This window comes from Ambystoma mexicanum, chromosome 6q (assembly GCF_040938575.1).
Source record: "Ambystoma mexicanum isolate Mex_15411 chromosome 6q, UKY_AmexF1_1, whole genome shotgun sequence".
In the NCBI taxonomy this organism is placed as follows: Eukaryota; Metazoa; Chordata; class Amphibia; order Caudata; family Ambystomatidae; genus Ambystoma; species Ambystoma mexicanum.
Genome location: NC_090937.1, coordinates 159,348,444 through 159,373,586, shown reverse-complemented (window position 1 = coordinate 159,373,586; position 25,143 = coordinate 159,348,444). Strand labels below are relative to the sequence as shown.

Here is a 25,143-nt window from a genome sequence, read left to right as displayed (position 1 = left end):
TCCCTTTTGTTAATTCATAATACAATAATCTGTATTGTTTTCTCCAGACACTTTCTGGAGAAAGCCAAGTTGGTGACACTTCCCGTTTCTTCTTTATTACGTCAGTGAAGACACATCTATGTGGTAAACTATGGGAGAGACATAGAAAGAGGCGCTAAGTACCTCAGTTTCAAATTTCATTTTCTATATCAGCAGATTATTCTATTAAATCACACTTACGGCACTACTTATGTGCACAAGGAAACAAATTCCCTATCTCACTGTGAGAAGAACTACCATATGCGCATACTCACCCTACACAAGTCTTTTAGCTGCAGTGCAGGCAAATGCCTGCTTCCGCTCAATGAGCTTCTTAGGCGAGATGTACAGCAAGTGAATATCCACTCGCCTATGTTTCAATAGTCCGTTGTATGTTCTAGTGAAACATGCGCTAATACGGTCTGGAAAAACATGATACAGAATCTATCACTAGTATGACATCCTCCATAATTTCATCAGTTTGTATAACAAACAACATGCAAGAAGTTCCTAGTTGCAATTCTTCATTAATTCATTCCTTGCACTTCTATACTATAGATACTGATCATCCGCCGTTATTCATTCAGAGTCTCATGTGTCTTTCTATTAGCTTCTCAGAAATGAAAAAACATGCAGAGAAACCATGTGTGATACAATCTTTTTATAGTATTAACCCTCCAACTAACTCTCAGTTGCCTACTTTACTTTTCCTTATACATGTGACCCGTAATGTGTTTGTAAATACAATGCACCCAGATCCCCATACTAGGAGCCTACTTACTTTAGAGGGCACATACAGGGGATCTTTTTTTCACTCTTCCGTAATCATTTTAGGTCTCAAACACTACAGCACGAGAAATACAAAGAGTGCATTTTGATCACTATTAAAAACAACTGCGCGTCTCTGTATCTTACTGCTCAACCTAATGGCTTACCATGTTTAAAGATGTAAGGGCAAGCGCTCTGTTACCAGTCTTTAGCTTCTCCTCCTAAAGCACATTTTCATGACTTCATCAATCTTCAGGGAGGCTGAGTTTCTTAGTTAATTCAGGCAGGTCTGCATTTCTTTTTCAGGTGTGGCAAGTTAATTAGCTCTGAGGATTCTGGTACTTGTATTTTTCGCACTTGATTTTGCTGGCAGGTGACTGGAAACAACTCCCTCCATAGCACAAATCTTCCCCTTGATGGGGGTAGGGGGAAAGCCATGGTTGTGGCTCTTCAATGTAAGGCATGATGGCCCTGCTGCTACTGCCTTTTGAGCCTGGGACTCCTGGAACAATGTTTAAAGATGTAAAGGCAGGCGCTCTGTTACCAGTCTTTAGCTTCTCCTCCTAACGCAAGTTTTCATGACTTCATCAATCTTCAGGGAGGCTGAGTTTCTTAGTTAATTCAGGCAGGTCTGCATTTCTTTTTCAGGTGTGGCAAGTTAATTAGCTCTGAGGATTCTGGTACTTGTATTTTTCGCACTTGATTTTGTTGGCAGGTGACTGGAAACAACTCCCTCCATAGCACAAATCCTCCCCTTGATGGGGGAGGGGGAAAGCCATGGTTGTGGCCCGCCAATGTAAGGCATGATGGCCCTGCTGCTACTGCCTTTTGAGCCCAGGACTCCTGAAACAATGTTTAAAGATGTAAAGGCAGGTGCTCTGTTACGAGTCATTAGCTTCTCCTCCTAACGCATGTTTTCATGACTTCATCAATCTTCAGGGAGGCTGAGTTTCTTAGGTAATTCAGGCAGGTCTGCATTTCTTTTTCAGGTGTGGCAAGTTAATTAGCTCTGAGGATTCTGGTACTTGTATTTTTCGCACTTGATTTTGCTGGCAGGTGACTGGAAACAACGCCCTCCATAGCACAAATCTTCCCCTTGATATGGGGAGGGGGAAAGCCATGGTTGTGGCTCTCCAATGTAAGGCATGATGGCCCTGATGCTACTGCCTTTTGAGCCCGGGACTCCTGGAACAATGTTTAAAGATGTAAAGTCAGGCGCTCTGTTACCAGTCTATATCTTCTCCTCCTAACGCACGTTTTCATGACTTCATCAATCTTCAGGGAGGCTGAGTTTCTTAGCTAATTCAGGCAGGTCTGCATTTCTTTTTCAGGTGTGGCAAGTTAATTAGCTCTGAGGATTCTGGTACTTGTATTTTTCGCACTTGATTTTGCTGGCAGGTGACTGGAAACAACGCCCTCCATAGCACAAATCTTCCCCTTGATGGGGGGAGGGGGAAAGCCATGGTTGTGGCTCTCCAATGTAAGGCATGATGGCCCTGATGTTACTGCCTTTTGAGCCCGGGACTCCTGGAACAATGTTTAAAGATGTAAAGTCAGGCGCTCTGTTACCAGTCTATATCTTCTCCTCCTAACGCATGTTTTCATGACTTCGTCTTTCTTCAGGGAGGCTGAGTTTCTTAGTTAATTCAGGCAGGTCTGTATTTCTTTTTCAGGTGTGGCAAGTTAAGTAGCTCTGAGGATTCTGGTACTTGTATTTTTCGCACTTGATTTTGCTGGCAGGTGACTGGAAACAACTCAATCCATAGCACAAATCTTCCCCTTGATGGGGGGGTGGAGCCATGGTTGTGGCTCTCCAATGTAAGGCATGATGACCCTGCTGCTACTGCCTTTTGAGCCCGGGACTCCTGGAACAATGTTTAGAGATGTAAAGGCAGGCGCTCTGTTACCAGTCTTTAGCTTCTCCTACTAATGCACATTTTCATGACTTCATCAATCTTCAGGGAGACTGAGTTTCTTAGTTAATTCAGGCAGGTCTGCATTTCTTTTTCAGGTCTGGCAAGTTAATTAGCTCAAGGATTCTGGTACTTGTATTTTTCGCACTTGATTTTGCTGGCAGGTGACTGGAAACAACTCAATCCATAGCACAAATCCTCCCCTTGATGGGGGAGGGGGAAAGCCATGGTTATGACTCTCCAATGTAAGGCATGATGGCCCTGCTGCTACTGCCTTTTGAGCCCGGGACTCCTGGAACAATTTTTAAAGATATAAAGTCAGGCGCTCTGTTACCAGTATATGGGCCTCATTACGACCGTGGCGGTCCGGAAATAACGGTGGCGGTAAATCCGCCGCCACCGTTGTTTCCGGACCGCCTGATCCCGACCCCTGCAGGCGGGAGGTGATGTTCCCGCCAGGTCTGACCTGGCGGGTTTAACACCGCCCGCCAGCAGGCGGACGAGGAAACACCGGCAGCATTACAAGATGCTGCCGGTGTTTCCATGATCCCGATTCCCATTGAGTCCCATAGGATTCAATGGGAATGAGGATTTACACCATTCCGCCTCTGTGATTCCCGGAAAACCGGGGTTGTGATGCCCCGGTAATTCCGGGAATCACGGAGGCGGAATGGTAATACGAGTCCGGCGTTAACCAGGCGGTTTTACCGCCTCGGTTAACGCCGGACTCGTAATGAGGCCCTATATCTTCTCCTCCTAACGCACGTTTTCATGACTTCATCTTTCTTCAGGGAGGCTGAGTTTCTTAGTTAATTCAGGCAGGTCTGCATTTCTTTTTCAGGGGTGGCAAGTTAAGTAGCTCTGAGGATTCTGGTACTTGTATTTTTCACACTTGATTTTGCTGGCAGGTGACTGGAAACAACTCCCTCCATAGCACAAATCTTCCTCTTGATGGGGGGAGGGGGAAAGCCATGGTTGTGGCTCTCCAATGTAAGGCATGATGGCCCTGCTGCAACTGCCTTTTGAGCCCGGGATTCCTGGAACAATGTTCAAAGATGTAAAGGCAGGCGCTCTGTTACCAGTCATTAGCTTCTCCTCCTAACGCATGTTTTCATGACTTCATCAATCTTCAGGGAGACTGAGTTTCTTAGTTAATTCAGGCAGGTCTGCATTTCTTTTTCAGGTGTGGCAAGTTAATTAGCTCTGAGGATTCTGGTACTTGTATTTTCCGCACTTGATTTTGCTGGCAGGTGACTGGAAACAACTCCCTCCATAGCACACATCTTCCCCTTGATGGGGGGAGGGGGAAAGCCATGGTTGTGGCTCGCCAATGTAAGGCATGATGGCCCTGCTGCTACTGCCTTTTGAGCCCGGGACTCCAGAAACAATCTTTAAAGATGTAAAGGCAGGTGCTCTGTTACGAGTAATTAGCTTCTCCTCCTAACGCATGTTTTCATGACTTCATCAATCTTCAGGGAGGCTGAGTTCCTTAGTTAATTCAAGCAGGTCTGCATTTCTTTTTCAGGTGTGGTAAGTTAATTAGCTCTGAGGATTCTGGTACTTGTATTTTTCGCACTTGATTTTGCTGGCAGGTGACTGGAAACAACTCCCTCCATAGCACACATCTTCCCCTTGATGGGGGCAGGGGGAAAGCCATGGTTGTGGCTCTCCAATGTAAGGCATGATGGCCCTGCTGCTACTGCCTTTTGAGCCCGGGACTCCTGAAACAATGTTTAAAGATGTAAAGGCAGGCGCTCTGTTACCAGTCATTAGCTTCTCCTCCTAACGCATGTTTTCATGACTTCATCAATCTTCAGGGAGACTGAGTTTCTTAGTTAATTCAGGCAGGTCTGCATTTCTTTTTCAGGTGTGGCAAGTTAATTAGCTCTGAGGATTCTGGTACTTGTATTTTTCCCACTTGATTTTGCTGGCAGGTGACTGGAAACAACTCCCTCCATAGCACAAATCTTCCCCTTGATGGGGGAGGGGGAAAGGCATTGTTGTGGCTCTCCAATGTAAGGCATGATGGCCCTGATGCTACTGCCTTTTGAGCCCGGGACTCCTGGAACAATGTTTAAAGATGTAAAGTCAGTCGCTCTGTTACCAGTCTATTTCTTCTCCTCCTAACGCACGTTTTCATGACTTCATCTTTCTTCAGGGAGTCTGAGTTTCTTAGTTAATTCAGGGAGCTCTGCATTTCTTTTTCAGGTGTGGCAAGTTAAGTAGCTCTGAGGATTCTGGTACTTGTTTTTTTCGCACTTGATTTTGCTGGCAGGTGACTGGAAACAACTCCCTCCATAGCACAAATCTTCCCCTTGATGGGGGGGGGGAGCCATGGTTGTGGCTCTCCAATGTAAGGCATGATGACCCTGCTGCTACTGCCTTTTGAGCCCGGGACTCCTGGAACAATGTTTAGAGATGTAAATGCAGGCGCTCTGTTACCAGTCTTTAGCTTCTCCTCCTAATGCACATTTTCATGACTTCATCAATCTTCAGGGAGGCTGAGTTTCTTAGTTAATTCAGGCAGGTCTGCATTTCTTTTTCAGGTGTGGCAAGTTAATTAGCTCTGAGGATTCTGGTACTTGTATTTTTCACACTTGATTTTGCTGGCAGGTGACTGGAAACAACTCCCTCCATAGCACAAATCTTCCCCTTGATGGGGGGAGGAGGAAAGCCATGGTTGTGGCTCTCCAATGTAAGGCATGATGGCCCTGCTGCTACTGCCTTTTGAGCCCGGGATTCCTGGAACAATGTTAAGAGATGTAAAGGCAGGCGCTCTGTTACCAGTCATTAGCTTCTCCTCCTAACGCATGTTTTCATGACTTCATCAATCTTCAGGGAGACTGAGTTTCTTAGTTAATTCAGGCAGGTCTGCATTTCTTTTTCAGGTGTGGCAAGTTAATTAGCTCTGAGGATTCTGGTACTTGTATTTTCCGCACTTGATTTTGCTGGCAGGTGACTGGAAACAACTCCCTCCATAGCACACATCTTCCCCTTGATGGGGGGAGGGGGAAAGCCATGGTTGTGACTCGCCAATGTAAGGCATGATGGCTCTGCTGCTACTGCCTTTTGAGCCCGGGACTCCAGAAACAATCTTTAAAGATGTAAAGGCAGGTGCTCTGTTACGAGTAATTAGCTTTTCCTCCTAACGCATGTTTTCATGACTTCATCAATCTTCAGGGAGGCTGAGTTTCTTAGTTAATTCAGGCAGGTCTGCATTTCTTTTTCAGGTGTGGCAAGTTAATTAGCTCTGAGGATTCTGGTACTTGTATTTTTCGCACTTGATTTTGCTGGCAGGTGACTGGAAACAACTCCCTCCATAGCACACATCTTCCCCTTAATGGGGGCAGGGGGAAAGCCATGGTTGTGGCTCTCCAATGTAAGGCATGATGGGGCTGCTGCTACTGCCTTTTGAGCCCGGGACTCCTGAAACAATGTTTAAAGATGTAAAGGCAGGCGCTCTGTTACCAGTCATTAGCTTCTCCTCCTAACGCATGTTTTCATGACTTCATCAATCTTCAGGGAGACTGAGTTTCTTAGTTAATTCAGGCAGGTCTGCATTTCTTTTTCAGGTGTGGCAAGTTAATTAGCTCTGAGGATTCTGGTACTTGTATTTTTCCCACTTGATTTTGCTGGCAGGTGACTGGAAACAACTCCCTCCATAGCACAAATCTTCCCCTTGATGGGGGGAGGGGGAAAGGCATTGTTGTGACTCTCCAATGTAAGGCATGATGGCCCTGATGCTACTGCCTTTTGAGCCCGGGACTCCTGGAACAATGTTTAAAGATGTAAAGTCAGTCGCTCTGTTACCAGTCTATTTCTTCTCCTCCTAACGCACGTTTTCATGACTTCATCTTTCTTCAGGGAGGCTGAGTTTCTTAGTTAATCCAGGCAGGTCTGCATTTCTTTTTCAGGTGTGGCAAGTTAAGTAGCTCTGAGGATTCTGGTACTTGTATTTTTCCCACTTGATTTTGCTGGCAGGTGACTGGAAACAACTCCCTCCATAGCACAAATCTTCCCCTTGATTAGGGGGGGGAAGCCATGGTTGTGGCTCTCCAATGTAAGGCATGATGACCCTGCCACTGCCTTTTGAGCCCGGGACTCCTGGAACAATGTTTAGAGACGTAAATGCAGGCGCTCTGTTACCAGTCTTTAGCTTCTCCTCCTAATGCATATTTTCATGACTTCATCAATCTTCAGGGAGGCTGAGTTTCTTAGTTAATTCAGGCAGGTCTGCATTTCTTTTTCAGGTGTGGCAAGTTAATTAGCTCTGAGGATTCTGGTACTTGTATTTTTCGCACTTGATTTTGCTGGCAGGTGACTGGAAACAGCTCCCTCCATAGCACAAATCCTCCCCTTGATGGGGGAGGGGGAAAGCCATGGTTATGGCTCTCCAATGTAAGGCATGATGGCCCTGCTGCTACTGCCTTTTGAGCCTGGGACTCCTGGAACAATTTTTAAAGATGTAAAGTCAGGCGCTCTGTTACCAGTCTATATCTTCTCCTCCTAACGCACGTTTTCATTACTTCATCTTTCTTCAGGGAGGCTGAGTTTCTTAGTTAATTCAGGCAGGTCTGCATTTCTTTTTCAGGTGTGGCAAGTTAAGTAGCTCTGAGGATTCTGATACTTGTATTTTTCGGACTTGATTTTGCTGGCAGGTGACTGGAAACAACTCCCTCCATCGCACAGATCTTCCCCTTGATGGGGGAGGGGGAAAGCCATGATTGTGGCTCTCCAATGTAAGGCATGATGGCCCTGCTGCTACTGCCTTTTGAGCCCGGGTCTCCTGGAACAATGTTTAGAGATGGAAAGGCAGGCGCGCTGTTACCAGTCTGTAGCTTCTCCTCCTAATGCACATTTTCATGACTTCATCAATCTTCAGGGAGGCTGAGTTTCTTAGTTAATTCAGGTAGGTCTGCATTTCTTTTTCAGGTGTGGCAAGTTAATTAGCTCTGAGGATTCTGGTACTTGTATTTTTCACATTTGATTTTTCTGGCAGGTGACTGGAAACAATTCTCTCCATAGCACAAATCTTCCCCTTGATGGGGGGAAGTGGAAAGCCATGGTTGTTGCTCTCCAATGTAAGGCATGATGGCCCTGCTGCTACTGCGTTTTGAGCCCGGGACTGCTGGAACAAATTTCAAAGATGTAAAGGCAGGTGCTCTGTTACCAGTCATTAGCTTCTCCTCCTAACGCATGTTTTCATGACTTCATCAATCTTCAGGGAGACTGAGTTTCTTGGTTAATTCAGGCAGGTCTGCATTTCTTTTTCAGGTGTGGCAAGTTAATTAGCTCTGAGGATTCTGGTACTTGTATTTTTCGCACTTGATTTTGCTGGCAGGTGACTGGAAACAACTCCCTCCATAGCACACATCTTCCCCTTGATGGGGGAGGGGGAAAGCCATGGTTGTGGCTCTCCAATGTAAGGCATGATGGCCCTGATGCTACTGCCTTTTGAGCCCGGGACTCCTGGAACAATGTTTAAAGATGTAAAGGCAGGCGCTCTGTTACCAGTCTTTAGCTTCTCCTCCTAACGCACATTTTCATGACTTCATCAATCTTCAGGGAGGCTGAGTTTCTTAGTTAATTCAGGCAGGTCTGCATTTCTTTTTCAGGTGTGGCAAGTTAATTAGCTTTGAGGATTCTGGTACTTGTATTTTTCGCACTTGATTTTGCTAGCAGGTGACTGGAAACAACTCCCTCCATAGCACAGATCTTCCCCTTGATGGGGGGAGGTGGAAAGCCATGGTTGTGGCTCTCCAATGTAAGGCATGATGGCCCTGCAGCTACTGCCATTTGAGCCTGGGACTCCTGGAACAATGTTTAAAGATGTAAAGGCAGGTGCTCTGTTACCAGTCTTTAGCTTCTCCTCCTAACGCATGTTTTCATGACTTCATAAATCTTCAGGGAGGCTGAGTTTCTTAGTTAACTCAGGCAGGTCTGCATTTCTTTTTCAGGTGTGGCAAGTTAATTAACTCTGAGGATTCTGGTACTTGTATTTTTTGCACTTGATTTTTCTGGCAGGTGACTGGAAACAACTCCCTCCATAACACAAATCTTCCCCTTGATGGGGGCAGGAGGAAAGCCATGGTTGTGGCTCTCCAATATAAGGCATGATGGCCCTGCTGCTGCCGCCTTTTGAGCTCAGGACTCCTGGAAAAATGTTTAAAGTTGTAAAGGCAGGGACTCTGTTACCAGTCTTTAGCTTCTCCTCCTAACACACATTTTCATGACTTCATCAATCTTCAGGGAGGCTGAGTTTCTTAGTTAATTCAGGCAGGTCTGCATTTCTTTTTCAGGTGTGGCAAGTTAATTAGCTCTGAGGATTCTGGTACTTGTATTTTTCTCTCTTGATTTTGCTGGCAGGTGACTTGCAACAACTCCCTCCATAGCACAAATCTTCCCCTTGATACAGGAAGGGCGAAAGCCACGGTTGTGGCTCTCCAATGTTAGGCATGATGGCCCTGCAGCTACTGCCATTTGAGCCCGGGACTCCTGGAACAATGTTTAAAGATGTAAAGGCAGGCGCTCTGTTACCAGTCTTTAGCTTCTCCTCCTAACGCATGTTTTCATGACTTCATAAATCTTCAGGGAGGCTGAGTTTCTTAGTTAACTCAGGCAGGTCTGCATTTCTTTTTCAGGTGTGGCAAGTTAATTAACTCTGAGGATTCTGGTACTTGTATTTTTTGCACTTGATTTTGCTGGCAGGTGACTGGAAACAACTCCCTCCATAGCACAAATCTTCCCTTTGATGGGGGCAGGAGGAAAGCCATGGTTGTGGCTCTCCAATATAAGGCATGATGGCCCTGCTGCTACTGCCTTTTGAGCCCAGGACTCCTGGAACAATGTTTAAAGATGTAAAGGCAGGCGCTCTGTTACCAGTCTTTAGCTTCTCCTCCTAACGCACATTTTCATGACTTCATCAATCTTCAGGGAGGCTGAGTTTCTTACTTAATTCAGGCAGGTCTGCATTTCTTTTTCAGGTGTGGCAAGTTAATTAGCTCTGAGGATTCTTGTACTTGTATTTTTCGCACTTGATTTTGCTGGCAGGTGACTGGAAACAACTTCCTCCATAGCACACATCTTCCCCTTGATGGGGGGAGGGGGAAAGCCATGGTTGTGGCTCGCCAATGTAAGGCATGATGGCCCTGCTGCTACTGCCATTTGAGCCCGGGTCACCTGGGCTTACCATGCTTTTTTTCTTTTCCTCTCGCAAATCCTTCTGGGTCAATTTCTCTGGTAGCAAGGATTTTGTCTCTTGTCTACATGATAATATAATATTAAAACGGTAGGTCGTTTCTTCTAATGCCACCTTAATTTCAGCATTTACACTCCTTTGGCTTATTTTTATTGGAGTTAGTGTGTTACAATGTAACAACAAAATACAGCCCTATTTTTCACGATGTTAACCTGGTGAACCCATTTATCACCCTCAATTTTGGATAAACCTGTGCCATGTGTTATCAAACTTAATGCTTCTAGGCGAGTCATCTCCTGATCCAGAATCATGTCATAATCTGGCTTATTAACTCTCTGCATAAATCGATTGGTTACCATTCTTCAGTCTGTTCATTCAGCCCTAAGGTTGCACTTTTTGTCGGAAAAATAATTTAATTCCCCTTTTCTATACGTTTCCTTTTGTCTAGATTCTTGTTACTGCCAGGTTTCACCTTGTACAAAATGGACCATCTAATGTCATCTGCCTGATGTATGTTTTCAATAAAATGACTCACCAGGGGGCAGTGTGTATTCAATGTTTTATGCAGCTTTTATGTTCTGTAATGCGGGTTTTGATTTTTCTCTCCGTTTTGCCTATGTACAATCGGTCACAAGGACATCGGATCATGGACACTACCATTGCAGAGTTACAATTAGTGAAGGTGTTCTGAGTCCACGGTCTGAGCAGACCTATATCTATTTTAGTACTCCTCTGTTTCTGCTTACAGCACAAACAATTTCCCCAGGGTGCATGTCCCACAGGCTTAGCAAAGCCCCAGGTCTCTGTGATGGTTTGCTGCCTTGGGTCTTGTCCTGCTGTATTATTATGAGTCACTTGATCCTTGATATTCTTTCTTCTTTTGTAGGCAATGAGTGGTCGCTCCAATGGGCATACACCTTGTTCCAACACGTTCCAATTCTTATGGATGATTTTCTGGATCTTATTAGAGAGATAACTAAAAGTATTCACAAATACTATTCTTTCTTTATTCTCATCATCGGTTCCATTTTTTTCCAGTAGGGTTCCACAATTACTATTCTTAGCTCATTTCATCGCCTGTGTGGTTAGTTTCGGTGGATATCCCATCCTGTGGAGTTTTTCCCTCAGATTCTCTGCTTCTTGATTGTAGTACTTCCGATTGGTGCTATTTAATTTTAATCAGAGGAACTGTCCCAAGGGTAAATTATCTCTTGTGTGTTTGGGATGTAAGTTATAAGGAGTTATTATTGGTTTGTTTGTGAAATGGTTTCACCACCAGCTTTTTGGTTTCAATATCCGCTTGGATTGTAAGATCTAGGTCATTAATGGTGTTACAATGTATAGGTTGATCCATTTCAGAAAGTGTATAGCTTCCAATTCACTTCCTGTCCAGATGACTAAAACATCATCTATATATTGTTGCCATAGGCGTAGATGGTCTTTATAAGGGTTGATGCACTCATAGATAAATGTAACTTGTCAAACCTGAAAACGCTGAATGTAAATTCTGTTTTAGGGAAGTTGAGTGGAAATATTGGAGCACCTACTAGCTGAGTGCCTGAATTTCAGATCTCTGAGTTATTTGCACTTAAGAGGTTTTTTGATGCCCACAGGCTGGCATGGCATGGCTAGCTAAGAGATATGTGTTCTGAGTAGCCCAAATGTAAGTGCACAGTCATTTTTGCAGTACACATGTGACTTTTCACTAGTGCAAAGTGACTTTGCACTGCCTACAAACACCCTGATTCATGGAGCAGGACAAAGTGTATTTTTAGAGTGCAAAGTGACGTTGCACAGTGCAAAAATACACTTTATTCTGCTCCATGAATCAGGGTGTTTGTAGGCAGTGCAAAGTCACGTTGCTCCAGTGAAAAGACACTGTGCACCATGCAGGCTCCATTGAGCATGACTTTTATTATAATAGCCAGTGCAGAAGGACTACATTTATGTTCTGTGCCCCCCTCATTTCACCCCTGCAATAGTCTCCAAATCATGTGATGGTCAAGGCAGTGCATATGTAAGATTCACTGTGGACCAGGAAAGGTGGGGCTGTAGTAACTGACAAAACAAAGAGCAGCCTGTCTCTTCGATACTGAACGGGGGTGGTACCTATCTCCAGAACAATTATACAATTACAGAACAAATCAGCGCTAATGCTAAACAAGTGTCTTGTGCTGTGATGCTTTGAACAAAGTCTCCCGACTTGCTCAATATTTCAAAGAAAAGCCACAGCTTCTTGCGAAGTTATTTGTGTTTATGGACTGTTGACAGGGGAACACATCCGAGAGTTAAGTGTGGAGGGTTTCTTACACCCACGGTCCCATTGTGCACTCATTTGTTTTAATCCCTGAAACAAGGCACAATTTCAAAGAACACTATAAATGCAATACATGCTCTGCTTTCAAACACCAGTTCGGCAACACAGGCAACAGGATCATTCACGTCACTACTCGAGGAAGGTAAGTGGCTGTGTTAGTGCAGCGCATCTCATGCCGTGGAAATGTGCACGATTAATAGATCACAAACTTGTTTGTTTCCAATTAATCATTAACCCCTTTGTATTGACATTACATTAAATAATTTGTGTGTTCTATAACATTATTAAATATAATGGCATGAATTGGGGCGCTTTCCACCGACCGTATGATAACATTTGGTTTGATTTTAACGTGGAACAAAATAATATGAAAACATATGTTTTATTGATTTCAGGAAAGACATTTGGACTGATTTGCAAAACGTTTTTCGAAGGGAAAATCCCATTGCAAAATGCTTTATAAAATAGGCCAGTGGTGTTGTCTTGGTAATTGTGCAGATCATCCTGAATCGAAATATTCAGGAAGCCAATGGGGCAAGGCGACACGTGGAAGCAGCCTGTTGGTGAATAGATTATTGTCTACATTCTACAATGTGTATATCCTAAGGTGGTGCTGCTCTCTAGAATGAACTGATTCATTTACCAAGAACCCCAACATATCTTAGGCTAGAAGATTGTATGAAAGAAACATTGGATAAGCTAATTACATTATTTGATCTAGGTATCCCATAATCCCACACTTTGAAATGTGAAGATAGCAATTTAGCTAGTGGGGAGATGTTTGGATACACCTTTGTTGTCAGTGTCATGTCCTCCATTCATTGCTGGTCTTCAATTGCCAATGATCCAGCCCTGGAAACAATGATGTTCATGGAATGGACCTGGGTGTGAGGTGAATAGGCTGTGCATTCTTACCAAATCTATTTTGCAGTTTGAGTTACAAAAACAGTATTTTGTCAACGTTGCCCACAAAACAATAACATGTAAGGGTCATGTGTTGTATGAATGTACATTTTGTAGCAGAATATAACTCAATGGGTGTTAATGTACAATTGAGTGGAAAACCTTGATAAGCTCCTGGGCTTTGGACATATTCAAGAATCTTAATTCAAACAAAGAGATGACTACATGTCTCTCATATGGCTATGATAAAGGTCTTCCTAACAGCATTCAGGCTTATTTGGAGAGGAGAGGTTGACATTGGTGAGTTATTTTTTTGAGTCCCGAATATGGACTGGCTTTCTTGATAATGGGTTTGAAGGAAAGGCATGGCTCCACAAGGACAAGAAATTATGTGATCCGTGAGGTCATGTCTAGGGAGCATGATCTTTGGCAGATGGGGTTGGGGATGGCTGGCCTGTGTTCATTCCTGTAGTTGGAGCTTTCAGCAGCTACAATTTTTTTGAGACATTTAAGCATAGCTACAACATCAACTGTCAGTCTTGAACTGTGTGAGGAAGTTAACTTACATCTTTATTGTGGAGCATCTCTCCAACATTTCGAAGGATTGGGTGTAGTCTGCACTTTGAAAACCAGAGAGGCATTAGCCATGACTTACCTCTCCAATTGGTGCCCTATAGTTGTGAAGCAGCAGTGGGGAGAGGAAAGAGACTCAGGGTGTGAGGGAGGTTGTTTTTTGGGTTCCAGGTTCAATTTGTTTGTTTATTTATTTATAAAGCACTCCTCACCCGTAGGTATCTGGGAGCGTTACAAGAATATGCATTTTCTTGGTTACAATATAAAATACAAAGCAATATAATACCGAAGTATACATGAGTAAAGACAGTGCAATATAGTACAAGGGTATATACAGGTTAAAGTACAAACGAATGGAATGTGTGACAGAACCAGGAGAAGTGTAAGAGGAGTTCTAACAGGGCGGGAGGTCATTGGATATCAGCCAGAGTTTGAGGTTTTTCCTGAATTTCAGGAAGGATTGGTTAGATCTTAAAGAGGGGGTGGGGTATGGAGTTCCACAATTGGGTGGCCATGACTGGAAAGCTGCTGCCACCTGCTTTCTTCAATCTGAACCTAGGGACTCTAAGGCAGCCCGAGTTGGAAGATCTGGTAGATTGGGCAGAGTTGTGCCTGATGAATTTTGCAGAAAGGTACTGAGGGGCTGCTTTATTAAGGCATTTGTGCATAAGAGAGGCTGTTTTGAGGGTGATTCTGTCCTTGATGGAAAACCAGTAGTTGTTTGGTCTGAGCATGGATATGTGCTGTCTTCCAGGGATGCTAAGGGCTGTTCTGAGAGCATTGCTTTTCAAGATCTGTAGTTTGTTAATGATATTTTTGTTGGATCCGATATAAAGTGCATTGCAGTAGTCGATTTTACAAGCCAATGTAATGCAACTATCTACAGAGAGAAATGTTTTGCAGGTGTGGATCAGTTTGCAGGTGTAAGGTGTCGCTGAGGCTGTGGCGCTGGCTTGTTTGCATAAATTCAGGGTGGGCTCTAGGTGGAAACCCAAGGTGTTAACCTCTTTAGCCACCTTGATGTTATTGCCATCAATGTTGAAGGCGGGGAATTGGTTACATGATTTCTTCTGGTTATGGGGAGAGGCTAGGAGAAGTAATTCAGTCTTCTCATCATTCAGGCAAAGACCATGTGTGGCCACCCATGCCTGAATGATGAGATAGTAGCCGGTCAGAGGTATGAGTATCTGGATGTCAACTGCATAGTTAGTGTAGGTGACACCCAGATAGTCTAAGTCATTGAATAATGGTTTGGTAAATGCATTATAAATGGTGGGCAACACACAGGACCATTGCAGGACTCCACAAGTTGTGGGAACGAGATCAGCTACAGTTGTGGATGAGAAAACTCTCATGGATCTGTTGTTTAGGAAAATGTGGATCCATGCTGTTGCATCTACTGAGAAATGGGCCGCTAAGGATAAATGTTTGCACAGTACCTTATTATCAAATAAGTCAAAAGTGGCTGACAGATCCAGTAGAAGCAAAAGGGCAGGTTTTCCATTGTCTTTCAAGTCATCAATCTGTATTTTTAGGTCAATCAGTGCTGTTTCAGTGCCATGTTGGGGTCTGAAGCCAGATTGTCTGAGTCCTAATAGGTTGTTGGATTCTAAGTAAGATTGAATCTGAATGTATGCAGCTTTATCAATGATTTTTAGAATAAATGGGGCAGTAGTTATAGGTCTAAAGTTAGTGGGGATGCTTCAGTCCAGGGAGAGTTTCTTTAGAAGAGGAAGTACCCAGGAGTTCTTTAGGTTAGTCGGGACAGTGCAAGTGTGAAGGAAGAGTTGATCGGAGTGGCAACAAAAGGGGCAAGTACGCTGGCAGCTTCTTTAATAGTGGAAGCTGGGCACGAGTCTCCCTGGCAATTGGAGGCTTTTAATGAGGCTATGATGTTTTCCACTTTTCGGGTGGGGACTTGAGTGAATTTGAATCGCGGGAAAGGTTTTGTAGGGTTCAGGCCGGGATTGGAGGTATTTTTTGAGATTATTGGGAAAGGAGATTGATCCTTTGGCAGTCATTTTATACTGGAGTGAAGTGATCATATTGGGTAGTGCATCTTGGATCTTGGTACACAAAGTCTTGTCTTTGATACAGTTATCTGTTGGGGGGATTGGTGATTCCAGCTCTCTTAGTATGGAGAAATGTTCTCTAGTACTTGAGCTGGCTTTTTCGATCATATCGTTGTAGGTGTCTCGTTTGGCAGAAAGGGTTTGGGCTTTGTCGTTGGCTGTGATATTAAGAAGTATATCTTTATTGGCAGGGGAAGGGTTATTCTTCCAGGTGGTTTCCCATTTCCTTTTTTTATTATGAATGGATTTGAGTTTGGGTGTGAACCAAGTATTCAGATAAGATTTAGGTTTGCCTTTCCTCATTTTAAGGGGTGCTATTACATCAAGGGCAGAGGTGATAGTGTTGTTGTAGAGGTCCACATGTTCTGCCGGATCAGCTGATGCAGGTAATGGATTGAGCAGTGGTTGAATGTAAGGTATTAGGATGGCCACGGTGATATTTCTTTTATTGCGTGTAAGGGTCTGTGGGGTCACAGGGTTTTGTTTGCTCTGAGGTGTGCAGTCAAGGATCTTAAAGGTAAGTAGTGAGTGGTCGGTCCACAGGTATTGTTCAATAGCGGTAATGAAGGTTGCGCAATTGAAGTCAGCGACCCAATCTAAGGTTCTACCTTTATTGTGCATAGGGTGGAGGACTCTTTGTGTGAGGCCCAGCTCAGTCAAGGAATTAGCCAGAGACATGGCAGGTTGGTCATTCGGTTCATTAAGACCTAGGATGAAATCACCTAGAATGAGGATTTGGAGGAAGGTTTGGTATTAGAATGGTGTAGAGTAATGATGTCTTCTTCAAAGGAGCCTATAGGTCTTGGGGGTCTGTAGATCAAATGCATTGTTATAGTCTGTGAATTATTGAGGGGAAGCTTGACTGACATCATTTCACATGAGGTAGGGGGAGGGTGAGGAGCTATTCTGAGTCCTAAGTTTGTCTTGGAGATAAAGGCAATTCCTCTGCCTTTGTAGGATTCTCTGTCAGATTTTAGTATTGTGTAATTGTCAGGAGTAGCAATGAAGAGAGCGGGACCTGCAGAAGCGTACACCCAGGTCTCCGTTATTGCTATGAAGTCCAATTTCTTGTCCATAATTAGATCGGCAATGTCTGCAGCATGAGACACCAGGAATCTGCCGTTGATTAGTTACAAACTATTACAAAGATTATTTTATGAAGTTTGTAAGAAACGAGCTGCACCATTTCAAGACTGGACGACCTTGTCCTATTCAAAATAAGTTTGTCTAACTGGAAACCAGGAATGGAGAAATTGAATAACCATCAGAATACTGGCAGATCATAGAGAGACTTAGTTGAATACCATCAGTTTTCATGTTGAAGAATCAGGACTAAATATAAGTTGGTCTGTTAGTGTACAAAGCATAGCTAGGAGAGTGATCCACAACATCCCTTGCTGTGTTCACTTCTGTTGTTTCACGGCACTGCACTTCTCACTGGCATTGGGAATACGCCTGGGCGTGCTGAGGATTCTGAACACCGACCTCAGCAGAGTCATTACCAGACTGCCCAGGACTCAGCCACAGAATATCAGCAGCACTCTAGCATACATTTTCTTCTCATTTTTTATATATTGTTTTTTTTTTGTGACATATGAAACAAATGCCATTCAGATTTTTGGCAACACACCTAAATGTTCAATGTTTTAGAAATAAGGAATTCATTGTGATAATATGGGTCACTTGAAGCGTATTAGTGGATTTTCGAATATCGATTCTTTACCAGTTATCAAAAAAGTGAATCCAAATAATTGTACTGGTGCTAAAAGCTGAATGATTGTAGTCTTTCACATTTTGAAAGTTTATTGATCTTAGAAATAAGGTATACATAATCTTAATATTGGCCCTCTTGTGACATTTTGGTTGAAAGGGCTATTTTTGGTATTTGCAAATGGTAAAAAGGGACAGTTGGTCATGCTATCCACCTGGACGTCATGTGAAGAATTTTACAAATTGTGGCCCCTGAGCTCTGTTCATCAATCCATTGCCTCACAGCACCGTTCGCTAATTCTATATCAGTAAAAAAAAACATGTTCAGTGAGCCCACACGTTTTTAAATGTCAGGGAAATGTGCAGTGCATAAAAAGCCCATATAAGTGTTTCTTTTTTATTTATTTATCTACTTTCAGGCGCAGTTGATACACAATGAGGACTCTACTTGTGGTGGCCTGCTTTATGGCGGTAGCTATTTGCATAGTGGTAAGTGGCAGAATCAGTGGGGTAAAGTTAGACAGCGTTAGACTTGCTGCCAGTGGGCAAACAACTTAAGTAGTTCACATTTAATCCTGATCTCATCAGAATCCCCCATATCATAATGTGCCTTATTCCATTGTGTTTTCTTATGTATAAACCTTACAAAAATGGTACTAATGCAAGTGAGCAACGTTTCAGGCCAATGTTTCCAACATAATACAAGTGAAGAGAGAATCATTGTTTACAATAATTGCAATGCTAGTGATGAAGGCGGACGCGTGTAGCATGTCCCCCGGATCAGGGCAAAGGCCTCCCTCATCCCTCTCCTGGCCACCCTGCCTTCACTTATCCCCTTCTCTGTCTCCTGTGTATATTCTGATGATGGTTTCTGCCTCCATCACTAAGGGTTCTCCAAAGTTAGGAGATTCAAAGTATATGTGTGTGCTGTGGTGTCTCCTGAAAAGTGAGAAGTGCAGTATCTCCTCTTCGGCCCTTACTCTGCATGTGTCTTCCATTATTCTGATCGCTCAGTTGGATCTCAGACTAGTGGACATCTTTATGGCGCTCTCATGCCGCTATCATCCATCTTCCATTCAGCCCAGTGTTACCATGGTGCTCCATGGTACGCCACTGCCTGCTCACCCTGCAACACTTGCGACCTTTCCTCACTCACCCGATGCCCTCTGTTCTTGTTTCCCTCTTCATATTCGGTTCCCTTTATTTATGCCAAAAGGTACCACTACATGGGCTGATTCTTGCATATTTGTGCAAAGTGACTTTGCAATGCAAAAATACACATTGCACTGCTCCATGAATCAGGGTGTTTGTTGGCAGTGCAAGTCACTTTGAACCATTGAAAAGTGACTTTGCACCATGCAAAGAATTCCATGAATCAGACTCTATGAGTGCCTAGTGGCTGAGTGAGTGAATTAGTAAGTCAGTCAGTTGATCAGCTAGCCAGTCTCTGTCAGTGACAACCAGTCAGTGAGATCCATTCTGAGAAAAGACTGCCCACCAAATGTACCCTTAGTGCTGGCCATCACTACAGAGGAGACCCTGAGCAAATGGCAAGCCAGAGAAGAGCACCCAAGGGGCTTGCATTGCTGCCTTTTTAGTAGGAGTGTGTTCCACTGTTTCAGCAATCTTTTTGGATAGCCAAGAACTCCAAAGCAGCAGATATGAATCCGCTCTAGTGACAGAATAGTGACGCTCATCAAATGCAAGAATTCAGGGTTTAGCCCCTGAAGAAATAGCATGAAAGGCCATGCTTGCATACTGCAGATTATTACAGGGAGGTTTAGTGGGCGGTTCCAAGTGAAATTGACTGACAGTTCTTTTATTAGTAGAAGGAAGATGTATGAAAGACATTTAATGCCTCACAAATAGGGGGAATTATCTTTTTTTTTTTAAATGGCAAGTGAACGTGACTTTTAATGTTTTATTTTTGTAGGATATAGTTTTCTAACACCTATCTGCAAGCACAGAAGAAGGCCGTATTGTGCAGTTCATAACATACTTGTATTATCGATCAAACAGGGCTGTTATTTTATGCGGAAAAAAAGTATGTTAACCTGCTGGCGAGTGGGCTTCTCTTCCATGGGGGTCCCAGCGTGCAGGCTGCCGAAAGCTGTAACATTTGCAATACGCCAGACCATTGCATACAATGGGTCTGGCGATACGGATTGTATTTTGCAATTCTCAATTCAACTGTTAGAATCATATATAACTATGGATAGAGATGACGCATCCTGCTAATGGCAAAGTTACATCAATGTATACAGAATAGGATGGGAATAGGAATTGTGAATGTTTGTATGTGTCCTTTTCATGTAACTCTGAAGGCTTCTTCTTGTGTCCCCGGCATTATTTGCAGACCTCTGCAGAGAATGAACTGGAAGATGCAAGTGCTGGCAGCGTAAGTGACACTCTCCTTCTCAATGAATTCCTTTTTCTTGCATTCATCAATATTAGTTTTATCCATTTTATTTTAATGTTAAGTCAGTTAATCATTTCACACATTTATTTTTCCTACTAATGCAACTTTCAATGCAAATTAAAAAAAGCGATATATGGGATCATTTCATAAATGGTGACTATTCTGTCTGGCAAATAAATTAAGAAGACATACTAATTATGCAATTCTAAACACATCAGCATTTTTAAAAACAGCCATAAGACAACATTTCTGTTCAATAATATTAAGAGAAGAGGCAAATGTCCTGGATCAAGATTCAACCCATTTGATTGGACTACAGAGGAAGCAGGATCAGGAAATGCATGTAGTTGTGATCTTTGATTTGCCTTCTACCTTCTCATTCTTGAGTGTTCTTCCTTTGTTCCTTGTGATACTTACAGGCTTCCGTAGCGAAGCAGCGGGAGGATCGAAGTGCTTCCAACGTAAGTGCAAAATCACCTTTCTAAAGTGTTCCGTGTTTCTTGTTCTTCTCAGGATTGTGTATGGCCTTTCATTATTCATTTGACATCAATTGCTCAGAAATCAAAATCTTTTGTTGAACTTTTTCTCAGACAACTATCAATGCTGCGTTTACCTTCTACGCGAGATAGATATTGACACATTTAGAACCAGTACACCATTCAAAAGAAATGTATTTGAGAATTATTTAGGAAAATGAGGTACTGTGAGAAAAAAAATTACTAAACTGAGTGGTAGAATTGTGAGGCTGTCCCTACAAAGTATTTGTAAAAAGCCAATCAAGGAAAATAAAGTATTACTAAAGATAGAGAGTCCCCAAAATCTCATGTACACAACAGAACGAATCTGCAGCAAGCCTCTGCCCCCCTGTTTATTCTTCTTTCGGTTGTCTTGCTAGTACCATCTTTTGTCTGTTACCATTGGATTGTGCTCCACACAATGCCCACCGTCTTTCCCAACCAACCACCGAGGCCTTTGGTTAACAGAGGGGAAACCATCCCTTAGCCCTGTTCTGCCCAATACCACTCACTACCTCGTGTGCCATGAAAAGGGTCTACAAATGAGGAAAAGACCCTGTACTGTCTTCCAGCCTCAATCCTTCTTTATTCTCTCAGCATTTCCCTCCCCTGCACCCAAACACTCATTTCTCTACTTCATTACACTACAACACAGCCCGAGGCCAGAGGCGTTGCTAGATGGGGGTGGAGGGAGGGCTGAGGGGGCTATAGCCACAGGTCTTTTGGTTTTAGCCCCGGATAGAAGCCCAGGAGCAACAACCACAAAGGCTAGCTAGCTCCGAATCCTGACAGTCCTGACATTTGCACAGCCGCAGATCTTTTCCAGACCTAGCAACACACGCCCCCCCAAGCCGCATCCACAAAAGAGGGAATGCTGCATTTGGACTTCCTTCCTCAACCTTCTCTCTTCTCTCTTCATTTCCTTCCCATGCACCCAAACACCCATGTCTCTCCTCCATTACACGAGTCATGTGAATCTCTTCCAATCCTGCTCCTCCTCATATTGCAACCCTAAGACCCCCCAGGCCAACCAATAAACGGCAATGATGCAAAACAATCTGCCTTCGTTCAAAATTCATATTTTAAATTAATATACTTTTTTTTCTAACTTTTCAAATAATTATAAGGTTTGCGGACATCCCTTGGAAACGGTAGTCAATTTACAAGTTTCTATGAAAATGTATTTTTCTTATTTTTAACTTTTAAAATGGCAAAACATTTTTCTGAAATTGCTCTTAGAGCGTGTACACCTCGGCATAGGAGACTGTCCCTGTGTTTCGTCTCCCTTATAAATCTCTTATTTACCTTTGCACAGCGCTCTCTCCGGCTTTCTCGCTAGAGTTGCACGACAGCAACACCACGCATGCACACATGGATAGAACATAAGTAGGTTTTTACATAACCTACTTGCCTGCCTCTAGTCTATTAGCAAAAACAATTAATACTCTTTCCGGTGTGTTCACTAGCTGTCTTTGCAAAACCTTTTCATGCCCCTGAGGGCATCCATGTTAGATATGGAAATTAAAGATAATCAGTGTACAAAATAAGCGGACCCTTGCATTTCTATGATTTGCATGCAAACATAGAAGAGTGATAGAAAACCACGTAACCCGCGTGGTTTGTAGCTTTATTGTAATCCATTGTCAGACTGTTTCAATTCATTTGAGGATGTCTTTTTTTTTTCTTGCAGTCAAACGAAAGCAGGGGATACGCAAAGCGAAAGTATAATCGTAAAGATCGTCATCATCGTTTCCGTTCAACTACTCCAACCACTACAACGCCAACCACCACAACTCCAACTACAACCACGCCAACCACCACTACACCAACCACCACTACTCCAACCACCACTACACCAACCACCACTACTCCAACCACCACTACTCCAACCACAACTACTCCAACCACCACTACTCCCACTACACCTTCTACAGCTCAAGGCTAATAATGGAATAAGGTATGTGATGCAGTCCAGATCATGTGTGTAGTATGCCAAATGCTTAAGAGAAATGTTTCTTCTCCTGTCCCCTCAAGTTACCACATTGTGTACCTCTGACTAGCTGACTGCCTCGAAGTCCTTAAAAGGTGGACCATAGGCTTGAGATACAGGGTGTCCCAAGTCTATCTCTTATGTGTTAGCTTCCCCAGATAACACATGGTCACATGATATAGGAATGTCATTTGCTGATGCCAAAGTGTTGAGCAACACTTCAGACAGAGACCATAAAATGGGCAAGCCCTCCTCTAAGTCTACAGTAAGTCTAGAAATGCCATTAGTCATTCTTTGCGAACAGTTTTATAATAGCAATTCGGTTGCACAGTTGTTGCCACCCAGTTCTGTTTAAAAATGCCTCTTCGTCAATCCAAGAGTCTCCTGTATGACAAGTATGGTTTGCAGCTAAGCACCCAGCCAAGGCTCTCCCGAGGCCCCTTTGGGCTTCTCTCCCCCTCCAGTTTGTGATCTCGGAAATGGCACTCCATCACAGAGCACACACACACACACACACACACACACACACACACACACACACACACACACACACACACACACACACACACACACACACACACACACACACACACACACACACACACACACACACACACACACACACACACACACACACACACACACACACACACACACACACACACACACACACACACACACACACACACACACACACACACACACACACACACACACACACACACACACACACACACACACACACACACACACACACACACACACACACACACACACACACACACACACACACACACTTACTTTCAGTCTGACAATGCCAGCACCTCTTCCGTGGCATTGTCTTCTGTATGAATCCTTTACAAACGCATATGGATGTGTTCACATGTAGCCTCGACTCTCAAGTCCTCCGGTACAGTACACCAGGAGCGCAGCTGCCCCCATTGGTGGCCATGCCACATTGACTGTTGAGATGAATGAACATGGACACGTGTCAGCGTTCCTAAGGTGGATGACCTGCACGTTCCAGCCGCTCATGGCTACCACACGCTGTCGTCACTCAAGCATTTGCCGATATAACTTTTGCAAAGCTCTGGATCGCATTATCTGGAACACATTGATGCATGTTGAGCAGTAGATTCGAATCTTGATTTAATGTCTTCTCGTATTAATATGTAGGAATCATCAAAGTACTCTACGGTTCTTTCAGCATTTGGAAATCTCCATCTACTTTACAAAAACTATTGCTTCATGAAGACATTGTACTCATTCCACATTGGTAACCATGAGGCAAAACCAGTGTAATAATGCAGTATAAGGTACCTTAACTGAAGTGTGTCTGGCAGGTGCTTGCCCAAATTGAAGTTCTTAAGGAGATGCAAGTGATACAGAGCTGACCAATTGCGAGTGCTCTAAGGTGCCTGATGCGCAGAGACCCTCCAGCTACACCTTCTCATGTGGACTATGACTGTCCATCTGGGCAGGACTGAGACAATGATAATTGGGCAGCACAAGGATATCCCAGAAGCATGATTTGCAATGGGTCCCTCGACCTGAACTTAGTATTTGCCATTGGGAGCTTTGCCAACATTTACCACAACTGAGATCAAACACCAAGTTATAGATGTGGGTTCTGTTTAGATTAGAGCCCAGCATTTGAGTGCTGTTAGTGTAGGCAACACAGTACAATGAATTAAATGTACTAAATATAATTCCACATGCATACATTTTGCTTACTATTTATTTTCTTTCTATTTTCTTCTAGAGCCGAAAGTAAAAGAGGACTCCTGGACCTGCACCACGAGAAGGGAAGAGAAGGGAAAAGAAGCCACAGTCTGCTTCAGCGCAGCTTCCAGTGCCTTGCACATTATCAAGCAACAGTGCACACAATCAAGCTCCTGTGCATTAATGATGCTTTTTCTGTCAATAAACAAACTTTGCAGGCATCATGCAGATTTGTCAATTGCTTTTTTGTTATGTTAAAACTATTGGCTTGTACTCTTAATAAAAAGGGACATGTTATTTCTACAACAGCTTCATCGTCTATTATCAATTTGGGCACTGACTTTGCAATGAGTGCTTATGATTAGTAAAAACAGAAACATTATGACCTTCGGAATGAACATACAAAAATAAGATAACCTGCAGTCTTCCTCCAGAAAGTAAGCTCTATATTGTTGTTTGAGCCATGGACACCCTCTGCACCTTCAGCTGTGTGCTGCAGCCACAAGGCCTGTTGCCATGCTGGATCCTCATGCACGGTGGTGAATGCCGCGTGGCATTCCTCATCATCCTCTGAAGCAGTAGGATCTCTGGTTCAACACTGAGCTCAATTAGAGCATAGATTTAATGCACAAGTGAGATGTGGGTAACTCACAACTCAGACATAGGTAGAACACAACAGAGATGTTGCTGTTCACATGTGCTACTCACGCAGAATTTTTCCGGATGAATAGCACTACTGTGGGTCAACAAACACATATACACTATTCATAAATGTAAACGTCAGAACAACTTATACAGAGACTAAAGAGCTCACTGTTGTGATCCTAACGAGGTGCAAAAAAAGGGAAAATTGCAAGAGAGAAGGGGCTCGAGGGCCATTACTGCATGGAGGTCGAGAGAGTGAACAATTGACAAGGAGGAAGGTGCAAAGATGAAGGAACACAGGAAGAACAACCTCATGGGCACAGGACAGCACCACAATCCATCTGGACAGGACCATTTCTCAACTATCTCAACCATAACTG

The 25,143-nt window shown here is 43.5% G+C and overlaps 1 protein-coding gene across 1 annotated transcript; it reads left to right on the top strand.

The window, feature by feature from the left end:
* Positions 1-12,292: 12,292 nt before the first annotated feature.
* Positions 12,293-24,424, top strand: LOC138515474 (leucine-rich repeat-containing protein AAC1-like). Its single transcript, XM_069630300.1, has 6 exons — positions 12,293-12,356; positions 17,892-17,961; positions 19,829-19,870; positions 20,311-20,352; positions 22,097-22,363; positions 24,159-24,424. Exons 2-5 carry the CDS (start codon positions 17,908-17,910, stop codon positions 22,349-22,351), a joined length of 393 nt encoding a protein of 130 aa, XP_069486401.1. The 5' UTR covers positions 12,293-12,356; positions 17,892-17,907; the 3' UTR covers positions 22,352-22,363; positions 24,159-24,424.
* Positions 24,425-25,143: the final 719 nt, after the last annotated feature.